This window comes from Nomascus leucogenys, chromosome 17 (genome assembly GCF_006542625.1).
Source record: "Nomascus leucogenys isolate Asia chromosome 17, Asia_NLE_v1, whole genome shotgun sequence".
NCBI lineage: Eukaryota > Metazoa > Chordata > Mammalia > Primates > Hylobatidae > Nomascus > Nomascus leucogenys.
The window spans coordinates 85,085,142-85,107,677 of NC_044397.1; the positions used below are offsets into that span (position 1 = coordinate 85,085,142).

Below are 22,536 nucleotides of genomic sequence, written 5' to 3' on the forward strand. Positions count from 1 at the left end.
ACTCAGCTTCCTCCCGGAGAGGCTCAAAGCAGAACCTGGGATCACACAGCAGCTGGCACGACCAGGCCTTGGCTCCTGGATAGGACTCACGACTAGACTTTGCCATTCCCCTCCCACACATCAAGACGGGTCAAAGTTCCAGGACAGCCTCCAAGGTGTGGGCAGGGGCAACCCTCCCTGCAAGAAAGGCAGCCTTGGAAATCCCAGCCACCCTACCCCCAACTCCCCACCCCTGAGGAAGGAAAACCCTGAGTGTTGAGTACGAGAAACTTGAGTTCCTGAGCCCTTACATGAGGGGTGGGGGAAGGGCAGGAGGCCACAACCTCAGCTGGAGCCACAGAACAGCAGGAGGAAGTGTTTGGCCTCAGAAAGAAGAACAGAGACCCAGGTGAAGAGAATGTGAATGTCCAGAAGATGTGACCAGTGGGGAGCCACTTGGAGACAAATTCCAGGCAGAGAACCCCTGGCTGCCTATCTTTTCAATTTCCAAAGCTTAGGCGCTCCATCAGCCTTGGGTGTAGCTGGCCCACCTCACTGAACAAATTAAAAATCCTAGGAGTGGCCAGGGGCAGTAGCTCACGCCTGTAATCCCAGCACTTTGGGAGGCTGAGGCGGGCGGATCACGAGGTCAGGAGATCGAGACCATCCTGGCTAACACGGTGAAACCCCGTCTCTACTAAAAATACACAAAATCAGCCGGGCGTGGTGGCGGGCGCCTGTAGTCCCAGCTACTCGGGAGGCTGAGGCAGGAGAATGGCGTGAACCCGGGAGGCACAGCTTGCAGTGAGCTGAGATCACACCACTGCACTCCAGCCTGGGCAAAAGAGTGAGACTCCGCCTCAAAAAAAAAAAAAAAAAAAAAAATCCTGGGGGTCCCCAAGGACACACAGGAGCAAAGCATGTGTGAACATGGTTGGAAGAGTTTCTGACTCTGAAGCAGTATTCTATTTCTTCCTTTGACAGAGGACAAGACTGACGCCCAGAGGGGAAGACAAGCATGTGTTTATCAGCTGGCATATGGTCCAGCATCCTGCCCACGCTCCAGCCCCTGACACTGGGCCAGGAACACTCCTTCTCCCAGCCCACTGAGGTCCAAAAGCTGGGCATGGTGACGGGCACCTGTAGTACCAGCTACTTGGGAGGCTGAGGCAGGAGGATCGCTTGAGCCCAGGAATTTGAGGCTGGCCTGGACAACATAGCAAGACCCTCAACTCTAAAAATTTAAATTAAATAATAAATAAAGAGTCCTAGAGAAGCCGATGCCCACCTATGCCCTTTCCAGGGCAGTTTAATTGGTATCATTTGTAAAAGGTCTTTTCCATCACCCCCAAAGCCTTTGCATTCCCTTTCTAAGAAGGCGGCTGTTTATTGGTTTTGGCCCCATGTGCAATAGTAGGCCTTGGTCTGATGCTGCCACACTCCCATGTGACACCCCAGGTGAGAGTCCAAGTGCAAGTCTATGTTCAGCTCTGGGCAGCAGGGGGAAGGTGAGGAGAGTCAGGTCTGTAAATTGAAGCTGGGCAGGGCCCTGGCTGGCTGGAGATGTGTGGGCAAGGTGAGCAGGCCCCATGTGCACCCCAGCTCCAGTGCCCACTGGTGTGTGGCTGAAGCCCAGGTTGGGTGTGGTCAAATTAGAGGTCCTGAGAGAGAAGCCCTTAGGCCAAAGAAGTGTGTGCTGGGAAGCAGGCCAGGGCAGAGAGAGGCCCAGGGAAGATCTCAGCAGGGGCAGTGTGAGCATGAGCGAGTGGGTGCACCTGTGAGAGTGCAGATAGCCCAAGATCAGAGATACAATGTGCAGGGGGGCCTTTGGTGAATGTGTGGCTGTGCCCCTCCCTTCTGAGATACAGGCCCAGCCCCTGCCTCCAGAGGCTGAGTGAGCACACCTGGGGGTAGGAGGAGTTTGGGAAGGAAACAGCTGGAAATGGTTTAGGCCTCAGAGCCCACATCCTGTGGCAGGGGCTGTCAAGGGGCCTGCTGTCCTGGTCCTGTCGCAGTCCTCAAAGATGCTAGTGACAGTCCTCTAGGGGTAGAGATGGTCGTCCTCCCAGGAGAAGGTGGCCCGGAGACTCGGAGGTGGGATCAATCCTGCCAGTCCTGGATCAGGAGGCCTCTGTCGGGCGCCGCCCCCCTTCCTCCTCCATCAGCAATAGGCGGCGCCGGCCAGCCTCATAGTCAGCCTCATCCACACTGACCAGCAGGCGAACGGCCTCCCGGCCCACAGCCTCTCGCAGGGCCTCAGTCAGGAACACGCCCCGCAGGGCCTGCAGCAGGGCGCCACTCAGGTAATCGCCCCAGAAGGCGTCCAGATAGGAGAGCTCTGAGAACTTGATGTCACAAACCACGGAGCCCAGGTCCCTTGAGCGCAGCACTGCGGTGGCCTGCCCAAACACGTCCAGCTGCCGCGCCAGCGCCTGGGGCCGCCGGGATGCCACGCCCTGCTCCAAGGCTGGCCCATGCTCACAGTACTCTGCTCGAACCCGGAGCCGGATGTCTGCAGGGGAAGGAGGGATTTGTCAGGGAGGGAGCCAACACTAGACACACTGCTTATGGGGAACGTCACCCTTCCTCCCTCCAGCCTTCTCCGTCCCTCCACCCCCTTCCGGTAGCCACACCCTAGTCCTGACACAGCCTCCCCGACTCTGTGGGGTTCCCTGACCAAGTACATCCTCCTCTTCTCCAGCCCCACCACCTCCTCACTGCTCCAACAAGCCTCTCCCCCACCAGGGGTGCTCTTTCCCTGGATCTGCACAACACTTGCTCCCTCTCTTCCTGCAGGTCTTTGCTCAAAAGCCACCTTGCCAACAAGGCCCACCTAGGCCAACCTATTTACAACTGTAACCACCCACCCAGCCCTCTCTGCAGCACACCAGGTCCCACACCCTGCTCCATTTTTGTTCAAGGCACTTATCACCTTCTAACCTCCTCTGTCAGTTACTATCTGCTCATCATCTGTCTCTACACTCAGTGTGGAGTGACAGATGACAGGAAGGAAGGGGTTTTTGTGTTTTGTTCACTTGTGTAACAAAAACACATAGTAGGTGCTCAATAAGTATTTGTGAAGAACTAATGCATGAACTAATGGACTTGCCTTTAGGCAACCAGCCTCATACCCTGCCCCCAAACAATGAGATTCACATGGTGCCAACCACATCCCCATCCCTCCCATCCACCTGAGCTAGCACTGCGGAGGCGCAGGGTCCTGACCAGGCCCGGGAGGCTTGCGGCTGGACCTGTGCTGGCTCTACTGGGAGTCAGGTACTCTCTTGCCACAGAGCTGCTAAGATGATGGGTTGGAAGCCCAGAGCTGCTGGGGGCCACTGTGCCAAGAGGAGAGAAGGAAGCCTACACAGGGCCAGCCCCAGAGAGAAGATTCCTGAGGTCATCACATGAGCCCACGATCGTAGCTGAATTTTCAGCTACACTCAACTCCCCTTTTTGCTGAAGCCAGTTTGAGTTGGTTTCTGTCACAACTCTCCCCACATCTGCCCAAATGAGGTGGCAGCTGTGTAAAGGGGACAGGACACTGGACTTCTGAGGCTATCCTGTAATCATGAACTTCGCATACCACCTCTCTTCCAGGATTTCTGAATTCCTACCCATCACTTGGGCTAGTGACAGTACCCCCTCTCTCTACACACCCAATGAGGCTGTCCTGAGGATGAGCTGTGAGCCAGAAATAGCAGAAGCCAACACTTACAGAGTGCCGACTATCTGCCGGGCGCTACACCAAGTGCTTGAATCACAGAAACTCATTTAACCTATAAATGACCCTGTGGGACAGGTCCTATTATCACCCCCAACTTACAGATGAATAAATGGAGGCCAAGAGAAGTGAAGTGACTCACCTAAGGTCACACGGCCGACAATGGCAGTGCCTGACAGAGGTCATTTAACCTCCTATGTCCCTGAGAGTAGGCTCCTCAATCAATGAAGTGGATTCCCACACAGGAGCCTTCAGCAGTGTGACCTGTGACAAGTCACAACCTCTCTGAGCATGGGTTCCTGCCTAAACAAGGGGACAATTCTTACTGAGGAGCCATTAAGAGGATTAAAAAGAGAGCAATGGATAGAAAGGAACAAGCTAGCACTGCACAGTGTACAAGGGGTGCTCCAAGAATGGCAGCCACTAACCCTCTGATAGGCCAATTGCCTGACCCTTGGGGATGCAGTAGAATCAGCCCTGTGGGGCAGGGGCCACCTTCAGCCCACTTGACAGATGAGGAAACAAGGCTCTGGGAGGGAATGTCTCATGCTGTGGCTCCCTTCAACTTTCAAAGACCATGTCAGCCACAGAGCAGAAAGGAGAATGCAGGGCCCCTGCTCCCCAAGACAACTTCGCAGCCCTGCCCACTTCCTCCTCCCACCCCAAACCCTTCCTCTTTCTGGCTCTAGGGGAACCCCATCCTCTCCACTCAACGCCCAGGGAAGCCTGCCCAACCTCAGCCCCCGGGCCCTCCCACAGCATTCAGGCCCAGCTGTCTCTATCCAGAGGACTAGATCCTTGACTGCATCCTTGACTCCAGTAAGCAACTGGCCATGACCTCAATCAATGTGGGTGGGAGAGCAGGGGGCTGGGAGGAGCAGCACCTGTTCCAGGCCACCCAGGAGTGGTTGGCCACAGAGGCAGGGCCAGGTGGCGGAGTCCAACAGACCTTGAGGTGAGTCCCAGCTCTGCCACTCTCTAAGCTGTGGGGCCTTGGGCATGTGACCTTACCTCTCTGAGCCTGTTTCCCCATCTGAAACACAAACAAACAAGAGGTCCCTGGTGCACATTGAAGTCACAAGGATTAAATGAGGCAACTCATAAAATGCTTGCTCACAGCCCTACGACAAAGAAGGCTCCCAGAAACAGGAACTGTAATTTCGACACCCAACTCCCTACCCCCCCATGGCCCTCACCCAGGCCTTCACCTCTCTCTCACGGGTCCCTAAGCCAACCTCCTCCCTGGACTCCTCCAATCCCTGCCATGTCCCCCCATACCCTGCACTCCAGTCACAAGAAAATGTTCCCAACAAGAGCCTTACTTACAAAATGACCTGTCCACCTCCTCCATCCAGAACACTTGCCAAGGCTCAGCTCATGGGACCCCCACATCCTGCCCAGTTGAATCCTCTCTCAGCTCGTCCTTCTCCCCAGCATGGACCTCTGGTGTAAATTCTCAATCCACCCAGAGCCCACACCATGTCAGAGTGGACAGGGGACAGGGACAATGCCAGAGCAGATCTCCGTGCCCCCATTCAATCTCTTATTCAACAGATATTTTATGAATGCCAGGCATGCTAGGGTGACACGAGGGCCTTGCCACAAGTGGGACGGGGAGACATGTAACCCACAGTTAGGAAGCACTCCTCGCAAGCCAGGCTCTACTCAAGGGCTTTCCTCTCTCAGCCCACCTAATCCTCAGAGCACTTTCACCAGCCTCATTTACAGATGAGCAAATCCTTCAGCAGACCACACTCCCACCTCTGAGCTGGAAAACATGATCACGGTGCACAGGGAAAAGACAGGGAGGTGCCACCAGGCAACAGGAGAAGGCGAGGTTTCTCCGAGCCTCTGCTCTACCCTTAGCACCCAATCACATGCTTTACCCCTCCCCAAAATAATCACAACAGGTGACACCTGCATATAGCTTTTACTATGGGCTGGCACGGTACTACATACTTCACATCTGCTGACCCCTTTGATTGTCCCCACAACCTTATGAGGTGATGCTGTTCTTATCCCTTTTCTGCAGATGGGGAAATTGAGGCACACAGGTTGAGTCACCTGCCTAAGGCCACCAGACAGGAAATGGCAGAGCTGGAATTTTACCTCAAGTGTATGGCTCCAGCGCCCGAGCTCTTAACTACCTCTATCCTGTCTGCTACCTCACACAGAACCATACACATCAAATACACAACTAAAAGACATCCTGAGGGCCAGCAGAGAAAATTAGACAGGGCGAGTAATAGTTTAGATTGAAAGGATCAGAGAGGATCTCTCTAGGAAATGACATCTGAAGTAAACGTGAAGGAGGACAAGTAGGTTTAGAAAGAAAAACAGGAGAGAAAAAAAGAATGGCATTCTCAGGAGAGATGAGCATTCACGAAGTCCAGAGAGAAAATGAACTTCAGGCCTGCACAGGCTGAGGGGCCGGTGTGGCAGGAATGTGGCGGGGAGAAGGGCACTAAGGGAGAACGGGCAGCCAGGTCAGGGAGGCTGATCTCAATCCCAATCGCCAGCAGACTCAAGATTCTAGGGCCTCTGGAAGTGACCACACCTCTCTGAACCTTGGTGGCCTCCTGTGTAAAACAAGGCTCCCCCAACACCTGCCCACGTGGGGCTACTGTGAGAATTCAAGGCTCAATGAAAGGAAAGAGGGGAGGCCAGGAAGGCCAGGCATGCAGAGAGGACAGGAGGCAGGACCTGCCAACTTAGGGGCGACTCCAGCTGTGCTGTGAAGTGGCAGGTGGGTAGAAACAGGGCCAGGGCAGCAGGCGGGGGAAGGGTCACAAGCGGCTGTCCGCGATGGGAGCAGTAGACATGGAGAGAAGTGGAGGAACTGTCCAGTGTGGCCCTGAGGTGGTAGGCGGGAAGAGCACCCAGCACCATGTGCGCTGGACCGGGAGCTGGCTGCATCTTTTCCATTTTGGCAGCTGTGGGGAAAAGTGCCCTGTCCCTGGGAGGGCAGGGGGCAGGTGCCATGCCTTCCCAGAGAGAAGAGCTGCTCCTGCTTCCTGCACTCAGGTGGGCCCAGCACCCTCTTGTCCCCCATCCCCACCTCACCAGTCTCTTTTCTGGGGCAAATAGGACATCAAGTGAAATGGGCTTCTCAGTGGGGGACCAGGGCCCTGGGCTGGGTGTGTCTGGGAGCCCAGAGATGAACCTCACTCAAGTCTTCCCTCTGCCGGGCGCAGTGGCTGATGCTTGTAATCCCAGCACTTTGGGAGGCTGAGGCAGGCGGATCACGAGGTCAGGAGATCGAGACCACGGTGAAACCCCGTCTCCACTAAAAATACAAAAAATTAGCCGGGTGTGGTGGCGGGCGCCTGTAGTCCCAGCTACTCGGAGAGGCTGAGGCAGAATGGCGTGAACCTGGGAGGCGGAGCTCGCAGCGAGCCGAGATTGCGCCACTGCACTCCAGCCTGGGTGACAGAGCGAGACTCCGTCTCAAAAAAAAAAAAAAGTCTTCCCTCTAAGAGTTCCTAGTTGGGTGGTGATAAGGTTTGGATGTGTGTTCTCTCCAAATCTCATGTTGAAATGTGACTCCAACATTGTAGGTGGGACCTCGTGGAAGGTGTTGGATCATGGGGCTGGGTCCCTCATGAATCCCTTGGTGATGAGTGAGTTCTTGCTCTGATATTTCCCGTGAGAGCTGGTTAAGAGTGTGGCAGCTCCCCCACCCCCCACCTCTCGCCATGTGACAAGCCTGCTCCCCTTGGCCTTCCACCATGAGTGGAAGCTTCCAGTGGTCCTCAACAGAAGCAGATGCTGGCACCATGCTTCTTGTACAGCCTGCAGAACCGTTGAGCCAAGTAAATCTCTTTTCTTTACAAATTACACAGTCTCAGGTATTTCTTTATAGCAACACAAAAATGAACTAACACAGATGGGCTGGGGAAAAAGAGGACCTGTGCTCCCACAATACTGGGAGATGCTTCCAGCCTTGCTGGAGAGAGGCAGCCAATGTGCTTTAGTGGAGAGACCCCACCCCTGCCCCGCCACCACACCAGGACCAGCACCAGCCCCCTCTGGACAATGGTGGGAACCCTCCCAGCATCTTGGCTTGCCTCCCTCGTCTCTTCTCCACAACAAAGCCAGCATCATCATGTCAAATGGAAAGTTTTTCAACTCCTACTGAGTTCAACTCCTACTGAATTGAGGCAGTGAGGAGAAGCTGCCTCCAACTCCAGGGATAAGCAGCCATCACCTGCTTCCTGATGGAGAGGCACAACACACCCTCAGAAGTGGGACTGAGGAAAACAAAACATCAAACCAGAATCTGATCAAGCCTCTCCAGACCCCACTACCCATCTTCAGGAAATACAAAAGACGGGGTAGAACAAACTGAATCAACCCTACTGCAGGATACAGTCAGCAAAATCCAGTCTTCGGGAAATGCTACAGGACAACTGCTTTAGAAAAATACAAAGCAAGGCAGAGAAAGAGAGATGGTAGGGGAAAGGAGAGACTTCAGAGAACCTACATTTATGAGACAACTGAAAATCTGAGCACTGATCAGATACTTGATAGTAAGGAGTTACTAATCTTTTTTGGTGTGAAACCCTATTTTTATCTTTGGCCAGCCACAGTGGCTCACACCTGTAATCCCAACACTTTGGGAGGCCCAGGTGGGTGGATCACCTGAGGTCAGGAGTTCCAGACCAGCCTGACCAACACGGAGAAACCCTATCTACTAAAAATACAAAATTAGCTGGGTGTGGTAGCACATGCCTGTAATCCTAGCTACTCGGGAGGCTGAGGCAGGAGAATCGCTTCAACCTGGGAGGCAGAGGTTGCGGTGAGCTGAGATCGCGTCATTGCACTCCAGCCTGGGCAACAACAGCAAAACTCCATCTCAAAAAAAAAAAAAAATCTCTTTTCAAGATTCACAGTGAAACATCTACAGATGAGATCATAGGGCAACCAGAATTGACTCCAAAATTCCTAATTATCCTAAGATGAGATCAGCCATGAGTTGACAATGGCTGAAGCTAGTCCATCCACTTTGGTATATTTTCCATAGAAAAAATCGCAGGGGCCAGGCGGTGGCTCATGCCTGTAATCCCAGCACTTTGGGAGGCCAAGGCAGGTGAATTGCTTTGAGCTCAGGAGTTCGAGACTAGCCTGGGCAACAGGGCAAGACCCTGCCTCTAAAAAAACACACAGAAATTAGCCAGGCATGCTGGGTCACGCTTGTAGTTCCAGCTACTCAGGAGGCTGAGGCTGGAGAATCACTTGACCTGGGAAGCGGAGGCTGTAGTGAGCTGAGACTGCGCCACTGTGCTCCAGCCTGGGTGATGGAGACCGTCTCCTAATTAAAAAAAAAAAAAAAAAAAAAAAAAAATTGCAGGGGAGAAGCAAAGCTGATCCTGTCATTCAAATCCCCCAACTGCTTTCCACAATTAAAAAAAAAAAAGCAAAGCCCAGGCCCTGCAGGATCTGCCCTGGTTCCCTCTCCTGCCCTCACTTCCTAGGGGTCTCCACCCTACTCCTCCATTCCTGCCAGTTTCCTTGCCATCCTCCACGCTGCCCTTGAGCACTGGCACATCCCACTTGGACTGTGCTCCCGCTGTCCTCTCCATCGGGAACACCCTTCCCCTGACATCTGAAATCTCTCTCTTGGCTTTCTCCCGCCACAACACAAGCTCAATGAGGGCAGGGTCTCCCATCCCTGCTGACCTAGCATATAGTAAATACCCTATAAATACATATGAAATAAACAAACCCAAGTTTCAGCCACGCTTTGCCCCCTGCCACTCAGACTAGTGACCGCCTTTCCCTGGGCATACCTTTCTTTGCAAGATGTCATTCCACCTCAATGGCTGTCTTGAGAATTCAGGGCCAAGTGAGTAGTGCCCACCACAGACCCTGAGAGGCACATGGTTGCTCAGATGTCCTGTGTCCAAGCCTAGGACTACCAAGGTGCCCTTCCTCACTGTCTCAGGCAGTCGGGAGTTTGTCTAGTTCTATCCCTCAATGGAGGGAAGCTGGCTGGGGGTCACAGGTATCACAGGTGAGGAGGGGTCAAGAATAGCAGGCCTCTTCTTCAATCAGGCCTCCTTCCACCTCTGACATTCGGCCTCTCTAAAAGTAAGCCATCCCATTTTTCAGAGGGAAAAACAGGAGCCCAGATGGGGAGAGCCTCACTCCAGCCCCACCCTGCCTGGTGAGTCAGCAGTCAGACCTGCTCACCCATCTCCCATCAAGACCTAGCCAAGCCCTGGTTAACAACCTCCTTGCCTCAGGAAAGAGACCTGAAGCCTCCCTTGGCCTGTTCCTGTCTTCCTTGAGGCAATGACTCCCTCACCTGCCCAGCCAGCCTGGTGGCTCTGGGAATTACTGGCTGATTCGAGGGGGAGTCACCACCAGGCAACCACCCCCTCAAACCCTGCCCCGCAAGCTCACATAGCTGCCTGAGGACCCAGGGCTGGCTCTCTAGGTCTGTTCCTTCTGACAGCACCCAGCACAGGTATCTGCTGCCTCATCTACAAAGCGGGCATGATACCCACTCCCTGGAGGGCCATCATGGGCACGAGGAGGGGGCAGGTGTGTGTGCTTTGTGGGCTGGAGAAAGCTCTGCAGATGGCGGAAGGAAGCACCCCCAGGCCAAGGTCTCCTGGAAGATGGGACACACCAGCATCTCACCAGCTCCAACTTGGTCTTCTGACCTCCAGCTTCCACATTGGCCTCCTCCACTGAACCCTTCCGCTCCCCCCAGGTGCCTCCTCTCCTCTCTCAGCAGCCTCAGCCCTTTGCAGGGGCTCAGCACCACCCCCGGCCTCACGTTTCATTAGGGCACTTGTCACTAGCTGATGCCATCTGCTACGCTGGCTTATTTTCAAGTTATCTGTCTTGCCCACTATAAAGTAAACTCCTGGAGGCTCAGGACTTTCTTCATCTGGTCCAATTCTGTGCCCTCCGTGCCTGGAACAGTGCTTGGCATAGAGATGATGCTCACTAATAAAAACTGGATGAAGGAATTAACAAACCCTTCCATGGCTCTCCCACCCACCACCCCCTGGAATAAAATCCAAACCTTCAAGGCCCCCCGCCTGCCTCATCTCCCCCTGCTCCCACCTACAAAGCCTCTGCTCCAGACAGACTCAGCCCTGACCACATCCAACTGGGGACACTGCACACATGAGTCACTCTGCCAGGATCACCCTTCCCAGCTCCTCTTCCAGCTTCCTTGAGCTTGTTCTAGACATGGCACCTCCACAAGGAAACTGGAGCTGGCCAGGAGACTCCCTGCACACCCCAGAGCCCCTGCACTCACAATACCCATGCCACCTGTCACACCAGCCTGGCTGCCACTTCCCTCATCTGTCTTCCCTGCAGCCTGAGAGCTTGAAGACCATATTTGATCCCTTCTGTGTTTCCCAAGCTTGCCCAACTACAGAAAGGAGTACTACAGTTGAGGGGGTGCTCATGGCTGTGTCCTCGCCACAGGACCAAGTGGAATTTCTCAAGGGCAAGGTCAAAGTAGTCTCATATCAGAGCCTCCAACCCACCATGTCTACAGTCAGCCCTATGGCCAGTGCCCTTATTTCCTAGGTCACTTCTCCCCACCCTCTCCAACACGACCCCCAGGCCAGACCTCTGCCCAGTCCTTCTCCACAGACCTCACAGCCTCTTCAAGCGATTAATTTAATCTACTTAACACACGCCTAGCAGAGCACCTACTAGAAGCCCAGTGCATCCTAAACACTTTGAAAACCCTACCTTGCTTCTTTTTTTTTTTTGAGACGGAGTCTCGCTCTGTCACCCAGGCTGGAGTGCAGTGGCGCAATCTCGGCTCACTGCAAGCTCCGCCTCCCGGGTTCACGCCATTCTCCTGCCTCAGCCTCTCCGAGTAGCTGGGACTACAGGCGTCTGCCACCACGCCCGGCTAATTTTTTGTATTTTTAGTAGAGACGGAGTTTCACCGTGGTCTCGATCTCCTGACCTCGTGATCCGCCCGCCTCGGCCTCCCAAAGTGCTGGGATTACAAGCGTGAGCCACCGCGCCCGGCCTACCTTGCTTCTTAACTGATTTTCCAGATGGAGTTAGAGTTCCTTGAAGAGGTATCACATCACGTCACCCTCCTGCTCAAAACCCATTGACAGTGCCTGGTGCATGGAATAAAATCCAAACTTTCATCCCTGCCATGGCCCACCAGGCCCAGCTGCTCCGGCCCCAGCCTGGCTCCTCCACCTGCTCCCACCCTTTCTTGGTGGCACTTATCATTGTCTAAAATGATCTTCAGTTTCACTGGTCACCTGACTAGGTCAGCTCCACAAGAGCAGGGAACCTCGCTGCAGCACTCCTGCCCCAGGCACACTACACAGCAACAGTGAGAACAATAAACCCTCGTACAGCGTGTGCCGGGTTGGGTACTGCTCCAGGCATACTGTGGGTAAATTTGTTTTCTCACAACAATCCAAAGAGGGAGGCGATTATCAGCCTCACTTTACAGATGTGGAAACTGAGGTGGATGGCTGGGTGCGGTGGCTCACGCCTGTAATTCCAGAACTTTGGAAGGCTGAGGCGGGTGGATCACTTGAGGTCAGGAGTTCAAGACCAGCCTGGCCAACATGGTGAAACCCATCTCTACTAACTAAAAATACAAAAATTAGCTGGGCGTGGCAGTGAGTGCCAGTAATCCCAGCTACTTGGGAGGCTGAGGCAAGAGAACTGCTTGAACCTGGGAGGCGGAGGTTGCAGTAAGCCAAGATCACACCGCTGTACTCCAGCCTAGGAGACAGAGGGAGATGGCGTCTCAAAAAAAAAAAAAGAAAAGACAAAAAAAGAAACTGAGGAAGAGAGGGTCAATTACTGGCCTGAGGTCGGACAACTTATTTAAGTGCCAAGACCATGATGTAAATCAGGCAGCCTGATCCAGGATCGGTGTTTTTTTACCCTGTGATATGCTGCCACTGCACAAGAAATGTCTGAGTAAGTAAACCCCGGCAGATGTTTGCTGAATACACAAATGAAACTAGGGTAGGGGGTTGTCAGGAAAGGCTTCCTGAAGGAGGTGGCACAAGATCTGATCCTTCAACGATGGACCGGATGTAGACAGGCAAGATGGCAAGAGAAAGGACAAGAATTCCACTGTGGTGAACGAGAGCTGACACCCATCTGCCAAGTGTGTCACATCCCCCAGAAAAATGCTCATTTCTCCCACCCTCTGCAGCCCGCCCGGGGCACTCTACATGTATTGCCAAGGCCTACAGACACCTACCACAGGTCACTTTGCCTTCGGAGGAAGGTCTGGTGGGCTCTGGCTGCTGCTGGGGTGCGGCTGGGGCCCCTCTCCGCCGCCGTCTGGCACCACCACTGGGCCGGCCCCGACTCCGCCGCTGCCGCTTGGTTGGTGGGGAGCCTGAGGAGAAAAAAATGGGGCAAGTTGAGGACCAGGATGACAGCTAGAGTGCCCAGGTGTATGACTGGAAAAGAACTCAAGGTGTTCTCGGTGCTGAGCCCCTGAGTGAGCCACTCTGCCTCCGTTCTTCAGTGACCGTGTCTAAAGGATGAAGAGTACCATCTAGCATCATCCAGAAGGGCAGATGAGTACACCCCACCACGCTGCAGCAGGCCCACTCCAGGTGTGATGTGACCCTAGAGAAATCCCTGCACACTTACACCAGGAGACAAACACAACAACCGCCACCAGGGCATTGTTTATCATGATGAAAACCTGAGAACAACACATCTGGCAAGAAGAAACAGGAATATAGGGAGATCTCCAGGATAGACTGTTGAAGGAAATAAAGCAAGATACAAAATAAGTGTCTACAGTGTGCTGTACTTTGCATAAGGAGGGAAATTAAGATTATATATATTTGCAAAATGAAACACTAGAAGCACAGACTAGAAATGAATGAATTGGGGGTGAGGGGTGCCCAACAGTAGAAATGACATGTCTAAAAACACTTTTCATACTTTTTTTTCTTTTTTTTTGAGACCGAGTTTCGCTCTTGTTGCCCAGGCTGGAGTGCAGTGGCGCAATCTTGGCTTGAATCTCCTGGGTTCAAGCAATTCTCCTGCCTGAGGTTCCCAAGTAGCTGGGATTACAGGTGCCTGCCATGACAACCGGCTAATTTTTTTTTTTTTTTTTTTGAGACGGAGTCTCGCTCTGTCGCCCAGGCTGGAGTGCAGTGGCGCGATCTTGGCTCACTGCAAGCTCCACCTCCCGGGTTCACGCCATTCTCCTGCCTCAGCCTCTCCGAGTAGCTGGGACTACAGGCGCCCGCCACCACGCCCAGCTAATTTTTTTGTATTTTTAGTAGAGGCGGGGTTTCACCGTGGTCTCAATCTCCTGACCTCGTGATCCGCCGGCCTCGGCCTCCCAAAGTGCTGGGATTACAAGCGTGAGCCACCGCGCCTGGCATAATTTTTTGTATTTTAAGTAGAGATGGGTTTCACCATGTTGGCCAGGCTGGTCTCGAACTCCTGACCTCAAGTGATCCACCCGCCTCAGCGTCACAAAGTACTGGCATTATGGGCACTGAGTCACCAAGCCCGGCCCCATACTTTAGTTTTGACTTTTGATTCATGTAACTGATTTACACATTTAAAAAGTTAAAAAGAAATAAACCATAAAATTAACACAAATAGGCCAGGCACTGGGTGGCTCCCGCCTACAATCCCAGCACTTTTGGAAGGCCGAGATGGGTAGATCACTTGAGATCAGGAGTTCGAGACCAGTTTGACCAACATGGTGAAACCCCATCTCTACTAAAAATACAAAAATCAGCTGGGCGTGGTGGTGCCTACCTGTAATCCCAGCTACTGGGGAAGCTGAGGCAGGAGAATCGCTTGAACCCAGGAGCTGGAGGCTGCAGTGAGCCGAGATTATGCCACTGCACTACAGCCTGGGTGACAGTGTGAGACCCTGTCTCAAAAAAAAAAAAAAAAAAAAAAAAAAAAAAAATTAAACACAAACAGAAGAAAATGAACCTGGTCGGATGTTGTGGTTCATGTGTGTAATCCCAGCCTACAGCCCAGGAGTTCAAGACCAACCTAGAACCCAGGCAACATGGAAAAACCCGTCTCTATTAAAAAAAAAAAAAAAAAAATTAGCTGGGTGTGGTGGCACGTGCCTGTAGTCCCAGCTACTTGGGAGGCTGAGGTGGGAGGACTGCTTGAGCCCAGGAGATCTAGGCTGCAGAAAGCAGTGTTTGCGCCACTGGACTCCAGCCTGGGAAACAGAGCTAGACCCTCGAAGGGAGAAGGGAGAAGAAAAGGAAGGAAGGAAGGAAGGAAGGAAGGAAGGAAGGAAGAGGGAGGGAGGGAGGGAGGGGGGGGATTGTATACATAATTGGTAATACGAATACTCAGATGAAAGAATTATTCAAGTAACTTGAAGAACATTCTGACTGTAAAATCTTCAATGGGATATGCTCAGAGAACAAGAAACACAAATAAAATCTATGTTTCATTCACTAGATACAATCAGCAGTTGTACTGACTTTGTTATTTTGATGCTATTTAATTACTATTGTAAAATAAATCAAACAAATCCACATCTCAATGTTATTAAGAGGAAAGACTTTTAGTATAAAAAAGACTGGCTGGGCCGGGCGCAGTGGCTCACGCTTGTAATCCCAGCACTTTGGGAGGCCGAGGCGGGCGGATCACCTGAAGTCGGGAGTTCAAGACCAGCCTGACCAACATGGAGAAACCCTGTCTCCACTAAAAATACAAAATTAGTCGGGCGTGGTGGCACATGCCTGTAATCCCAGCTACTCAGGAGGCTGAGGCAGGAGAATCGTTTGAACCCGGGAGGCGGAGGTTGCGGTGAGCCGAGATTGTGCCATTGCACTCCAGCCTGGGCAACAAAAGTGAAACTCTTTCTCAAAAATAATAATAATAAATAAAAAATTAAAAAGTTTGGCTGGGAGCAGTGGCTCATACCTATAATCCCAGCACTTTGGGAGGCTCAGGCAAGCAGGTCACCTGAGGTCAGGAGTTGGAGACTAGCCTGGCCAACATGGTGAAACTGCGTCCCTACTAAAAATACAAAAATTAGCTGGGTATGGTGGTGTCTGCCTGTAGTCCCGGCTACTCGGGAGGCTGAGGCAGGAGGTTCGCTTGAACCTGGGAGGCAGAGGTTGCAGTGAGCTGAGATGGCGCCACTGTACTCCAGCCTGGGTGACAGAGCGAGACTCCATCTCAAAAAAAAGTCTTTGTAATGTTTTTCTTTGTTTAGAGTTGGGGTCTCGTTCTGTTGCCCAGGCTGGAGTCCAGTGGCATGCCACCACACCTGGCTCTTTTTTTTTTTTCTCTGAGACAGGGTCTTGCTCTGCCATCCAGACTGGAGTGCAGTGGCGTGATCTCAGCTCACTGCAACCTCCACCTCCCCGACTCAAGCAATCCTCCTACCTCAGCCTCCTGAATAGCTGAGACTACACGCGCGCATCACCATGCCAGGCTAATTTTTATTTTGTATTTTTTATAGAGACAAGGTTTTGCCATGTTGCCCAGGCTGGTCTCAAACGCCTGGGCTGAAGCAGTCCACCCGCCTTAGCCTCCCAAACTGCTGGGGCTACAGGTGTGAGCCACTGCACCCGGCCAGGTTTTTTATCTTTTTAGATACAGGGTCTCACTATATTGCCCAGGCTGATCTCGAACTCCTGGCCTCAGGCAATCCTCCTGCTTCAGCCACACAAAGCACTAAGATTACAGGCATGAGCCACCAAACATGGCTATAATGTTAATCTTAAATTTAAAACACTAACAGAAACTTTTCGAAAAGTCAAGTCTCTAACACTGTTCACTGAAAGAACCTAGAAACAATATACACACTCAGCACCCATGTTTTGGTCTCTAAATAGCACAGCTTCCTTGAAAAACAGCTGATTCTAGGGTATGGAAGGGAAAGTTCAAAGTGAGCCCAGGACATCTTGCAGTGCCACAAAGCAGGAAGCACACAAAGAATAATACAAACACATGAAGAAGACACAAGAGGCTAGCCAATTGAAACCGCAGGAAGACTGACTGACTGTAACAAGTCAGTAAATAGTGTATGGGTCTATAGTGACACTCAAACTCAAAGGGGCATTGGGGGAATACCTCTTGAAAGAGAAAGAAGAAAGAAAAAGAATTAGAAAAATCACCATTTTGCAAACACCAATGTGATTAACTGGTTCAGGCAAAGCTCATAGATGTGAAACCCACTAAGTAAATGGCTATTAGGGAACAGGACATGCCAAAGTATCACCCCATAGACTGTTTACTAACCATGAGAACTAAATGTCCCTTCACAATGGACAAACATGGCAGATATCCCCTTAACCAAGTGACCAAACTTTCCCACGTCGGAAAAGACAGGCCGTACATGCCTGGGGATGTACTCCAATATGAACTAAATGGCAGCAACTAAGGATTATTCCTGCTAAAAACGTATAAACTGAATCTAACCAAGCCTCAGACACAATTCCCATTTAACAAGAAATGTAAGGGAAGGCCAGGCGCGGTGGCTCACGCTTGTAATCCCAGCACTTTGGGAGGCCGAGGCGGGCGGATCACGAGGTCAGGAGATCGAGACCATGGTGAAACCCCATCTCTACTAAAAATACAAAAAATTAGCCGGGCGTGGTGGCGGGCGCCTGTAGTCCCAGCTACTCGGAGAGGCTGAGGCAGGAGAATGGCGTGAACCCGGGAGGCGGAGCTTGCAGTGAGCCGAGATTGCGCCACTGCACTCCAGCCTGGGGGATAGAGCGAGACTCCGTCTCAAAAAAAAAAAAAAAAAAAAAAAAGAAATGTAAGGGAAAGAGGGACGAGTTAAATGACTCCATCAGGAAAAAAACAGACAGATAAACAATCAGGACATTCTACAAAACAACCGGCCTGCTAGGGTGAATAAATCAATGTTACAGGAAAAAGAAAAAGGTATGGGGTGTAGGGGCAGTTTCTGTGCTATGGCAGGAGACTAGGGAGACATAACAACTGAATGCATACCAACTCAACTATGAATAGATTCTGAATGGTGCCACAATCTGGGGATTTTTGAAAATGGACCATTAGAATACCAGAGAATTCGTGTTTATTTTCTTAGGTATAATAGTCTTAAAGTGGTACAGGAGAATATCCTCATTCTCCATGGATGCCTAATTTAGGGGTAAAGCATCCTGATGTCTGTAATTTACTTTCAAAGGGTTCAACAAAAAATCCAGAATTACGTATACACATAAAGCAAAAGTAGCAAAATCTTAACAATTACTGAACCTAAGTGGAAGATGTTAACTGTACTAATTTTTCAACTTCTATGTTTGAAATTTCACATAATAAAAAAAAAAGAGGGGTGGCCAGGGCACAGTGGCTCACACCTGTAATCCCAACACTTTGGGAGGCCCAGGTGGACGGATCTCTTGAGGCCACGAGTTCGAGACCAGCTTGGGCAACATGGTGAAACCTCATCTCTACTAAAAATACAAAAAAAATGAGCCTGTAGTTCCAGCTACTTGGGAGGCTGAGGCAGGAGAATTGCTTGAATCTGGGTGGCAGAGGTTGCAGTGAGCCAAGATTGCACCACTGCACCCCAGCCTGAGTGACAGAGTGAGATTCTGCCTCAAAACAACAACAACTAGAAGTGGCTGGGCATGATGGCTCATGTCTGTAATCCAGCACTTTGGGAGGCTGAGGTGGGAGGACTGCTTAAGGCTAGGAGTTCAAGACCAGCCTGGACAACAAAAGGGAGACCTCACCTCTATAAAGGATGAAAAAATTGGCCGGGCGCGGTGGCTCACGCCTGTAATCCCAGCACTTTGGGAGGCCAAGACGGGCGGATCACGAGGTCAGGAGATCGAGACCATCTTGGCTAACACGGTGAAACCCCATTTCTACTAAAAATACAAAAAATTAGCTGGGCGTGTTGGCAGGCGCCTGTAGTCCCAGCTACTCGGGAGGCTGAGGCAGGAGAATGGCGTGAACCCAGGAGGCGGAGCTTGCAGTGAGCTGAGATCGCGCCACTGCACTCCAACCTGGGGGACACAGCGAGACTCCGTCTCAAAAAAAAAAAAAAAAAAGCCGGGCGCGGTGGCTCACGCTTGTAATCCCAGCACTTTGGGAGGCCGAGGCGGGCGGATCACGAGGTCAGGAGATCGAGACCACGGTGAAACCCCGTCTCTACTAAAAATACAAAAAATTTGCCGGGCGTGGTGGCAGGCGCCTGTAGTCCCAGCTACTTGGAGAGGCTGAGGCAGGAGAATGGCGTGAACCCAGGAGGCGGAGTTTGCAGCGAGCCGAGATCACTCCACTGCACTCCAGCCTGGGTGAGAGAGCGAGACTCCGTTTCAAAAAAAAAAAAAAAAAAAAAAAAAAAAAAAAAAAGGATGAAAAAATTAGCCAGGCATGGTGGCATGCCCCTGTAGTTCTAGCTACTTGAGAGGCTGAGGTGGGAGGATAGCTTAAGCCCAGGAGTTCAAGGCCGCACAGAGCTATGATTTCGCCACTGCACTCCAGCCTGGGTGACAGACCAAGCCCCTATCTTGAAAAAACCAAACAGAAAAAAACAAAAACTGGGGGTGGTGAGAATAAATAAGTTAACTGGAGCATGGCAATTAAAATAAAACAATTAGAGACACTCAGCATGAATAAATCTCAGACACATCTAGCAAAGACAGCCAGTGCAGAGTAATACCCACCATGTAATACCATTTAAACGAAACACGAAACTATGTGCAACAATTCCGTATGTTGCTTCAGAACAGAGTATCTGTAGCAATGAAAACACACACATACATATCTACACACACACACACAGCGAAAATGACAGAATAACCCCTCAGGCCCCTTCCTTGATGGGCACAGTTCATAAGGAAAGGAGGGATGCTGCCATTACACCCACCCAGCTGGGCTCACCTGTCTCCCACTGACCCTGCTGAGAATTTGCAGAACTGCTTGACTGCCGACGGCGACGGCAGCTACCCTCTGTCCTCTTTGAAGAGCTGGAGGTGCCATAGCTATAGCGTTCTGGAGACACTAGAGGAAGAGAAGAATGGGAAGAAGTATTCAGCCTCCTGACCCTAATTCCCACCCCTGGAAGAATGCCTGCACCACGAGGTGCCTAAGTTCCCCAGAAGTCAGAGCCCAAATACCCACTCATTCTCAAACACCTCCTGCAGAGGTTGCTCAGATGCCTCCTAAGAGAGAGAACTCATCACGACTTGGGGCAATCTAACCCACGTCTATGGCAGCTCAAATTGTCAAGGTTATTCTGTTGATAGTCATGGTAAGGGTCCCTGTAATGGCCCTTTGCCCTGGCATCAACTGCCCCCAGCTCTCCCCAAGGAGTAAGCAGGCCTCTGTGCAGGCTCCCCAAAACCTTCTCTTCTAGAGCGTGATCTTCAGACATAGATATCGAAAAATGCTGTCAGCTCTTCCCTAGAGCTGTCCTCCTGCTTATCTAAATCCTGTGGGCTTACTCTGGGCCAGGGAAAGCCATAATCCCCCTTCCCCAAACTAGCCACTGCCGCTTTAGTAACCCAGACAAAGGCTTGGTCTATGCATGCACAGGGCTACTGGCAGCCTGAACCCCTCCCAGCTTCTCACCTCAAGACTGCTATCCTCCAGGGGCACTTCCTTCACAAGGATTCAGGGCATCAACTCTGGGGACAAGTTGGCTGGGTTTGAATCCTGGCTCCCACACTTCCCAGCTACGTTCTCTGCAAGCCCCTTCATGACATAACTTCCTACCTCCCTCTCTTCCCTAGCTTGGGTCCCTTCTGCTCCTGCCACACTGGCCTCTGATGATGCCAAACTCATTCCCACCTCAGGCCTTGGATGCTCCCTGGGATTTTCTCCCCTGGGGTCTATGCATGGCTGGCAGTGCAGCCTCAGGGCAAAGCCTCCCTTCACCTTGCTGCTCTCCTGACTCTCTCTATTCCATTACTTTTAGTCTTCCTACAACAGCATCTAAAAATAAGTTCTCTGTCTTATTATCTGATTGCCCCACTAAACTTAAACTTCATGGAACAAACACCTTGTGAGCTCCATCATCCTGTATCCCCTAGGCCCAGCAAACAGGAGTGTTATTATACATGCAAACTGCTTAACTTCTCTGAACTTGTTATTTTCCCGGTTACGGTGAAGACAGTAACAGAACTTCCTTGTGGGATTACTGGGAGACTATAAGGCACTAGTTCATATGAAGGGCTGACAGCTGTGCCTGGCATGAAACAAGCCCTCCGTAAACAGTGGCCAAAATCATCATCACTGATGTGGCCAAATTCCCAAAGCCATGCTTTCTTCCTTTTATGTTGCTCATTGATATTGTGGGAAGAGAGGGTAGTAGAATGGGACATAAGCTGCCTGATATGGCACTGTCCGTATCAGGGCACCAGGGAGGCCCAGCGGGAGCCAGGCCCTTTCCTCCCAGGAAGTGTGACACCCTCCCATTCAACCGTACCTGGCCGGCGCCGCTTGCGCGCCAGGTGCGGCAGCAGGTCGTGGCGGGCCAGCACGCGCAGGAGTTGCCCCAGCAGCCGCAGGTTGCTCTCGTCGCACTGCCCGCGGCGCTCCAGCTCCAGCAGGAGCTCTAGGCCGCTGCGGGCCCGTGCTAAGCCTCCGGCGGCGCCAGGAGCTTCATCCAGCAGAAAGGCCAGGAGCTCCAACTCGCACTCGGTCAGTTGCCCGCCCACCACCTCGAACATACGGTGAAGCGACAGCATCCCGTAGTAGTCCAGGCACTCATCCTCCTCCCAGCACGGGGCCGGGGTCGACCCGGATAGCGCCATTCCCGGGGGAGGGAGGCGGAACAAGCTCAGAACCCGGCCTAGAACCCACACAGCGGGGAGGGGGCAGTGGTCAGCGACGCGGAGGCCGGAACCCCACACCGCCAGCGCGTTTCCCCTGCCCAGTCGCGCCGGGCGGGGCCGCTCCCGCACCCCCAACCGCCTCGGCCTCCCCCTCCCCCGGGAAGGAATGGTCCCGCCCGAGGTCCCCTAAGAACAGGTCGGGACGCCGGAGCCCGCTCGGCTTCTGCCCCCTCCCCGCCACCGTGCTACGTTCGGAGCTCGCCTCCGGACCTGACCAAACGATGCGGCCCAAACAAGCCTCGGGGCCCACCCCGGGGCTCCCTGCTGACTGACTGCCCCTGACTCTGGGTAGGACTGCCCAGACGAGCCCCTTTGCTCCGTCCAGTGGTACCGTCTGATGAGTCCCCCGGCTCTATGCAAGTGGTACCGCCCGAAAGTGACCCTCTGCCCCCTACACAGAGGAGCGACCCAGGCAGCCCCTTCGCTCCACACAGGTGGTACCGTCCGAACCCGACCCCCGCCTCGCCCTGCAAGGGCGGCCCCGCCCGCTCCCCAGAGCCCAGGTGGTTCTGTCTACCCGCCACCAGTCACCATTAGGCCTCTCTGGATCCTCACCAGATTCTGGCGTCCGGTGACTCCTGGGCGACGGCCGCAGCCACTTGTTTTGGATCTTTCTGGCACCTTCTCTATTATTACGCCTGCGTCACCTCGCCCCTCCTCCTTCCCCCAACTCGCGCAGGTGCGACCGCCACGCCCCTTCGGCGCATGCGCAGAACGAGGCCTCCAAGCCCCGCCCTTCATGGGCTGCTAGACCTGCCCCCAACCGAAGCGACTTGGTTCGTGAGTGCTGCGCTTGCGCAGAGCGAGAGCACGCCGCAGCTGGGGCTGTATCTGGTACCCGGTTCCAGGTCTCTACTTCCCGCCCGTGACTCAAGCCACCGGGGCCATGTAGCGCCACGTCACGAGTAGTTGTAACTACTCATCTCATAAACTACAGCCCCCTCCTGATCACGAGCTAGACGCCCACGTCACCACTGCCCCTAGTTGCCCGTGGCAAAGTAACACAATCACTACTTTTCCGTCTCCCAGTAA

General features: G+C 52.6%; 1 protein-coding gene across 1 annotated transcript; it reads right to left on the bottom strand.

The window, feature by feature from the left end:
* Positions 1 to 1,260: 1,260 nt before the first annotated feature.
* On the bottom strand, positions 1,261 to 22,257 carry DEDD2 (death effector domain containing 2). Its single transcript, XM_030797145.1, has 5 exons — positions 22,060 to 22,257; positions 21,096 to 21,461; positions 19,550 to 19,669; positions 12,927 to 13,067; positions 1,261 to 2,491 (listed from the first exon to the last, which is right to left on the bottom strand). Exons 2-5 carry the CDS (start codon positions 21,421 to 21,423, stop codon positions 2,100 to 2,102), a joined length of 981 nt encoding a protein of 326 aa, XP_030653005.1. The 5' UTR covers positions 21,424 to 21,461; positions 22,060 to 22,257; the 3' UTR covers positions 1,261 to 2,099.
* Between the last annotated feature and the right edge of the window lie 279 nt (positions 22,258 to 22,536).

Coding starts and splice junctions, on each gene's coding strand:
- DEDD2 (XM_030797145.1), bottom strand. CDS start 21,423: ATGGCGCTATCCGGGTCGACCCCGGCCCCGTGCTGGGAGGAGGATGAG. Junction 13,068..19,549: donor GCAGGGTCAGTGGGAGACAG/GTGAGCCCAGCT, acceptor TTTTCTCCTCAG/GCTCCCCACCAACCAAGCGG. Junction 2,492..12,926: donor CGAAGGCAAAGTGACCTGTG/GTAGGTGTCTGT, acceptor CTTCCCCTGCAG/ACATCCGGCTCCGGGTTCGA.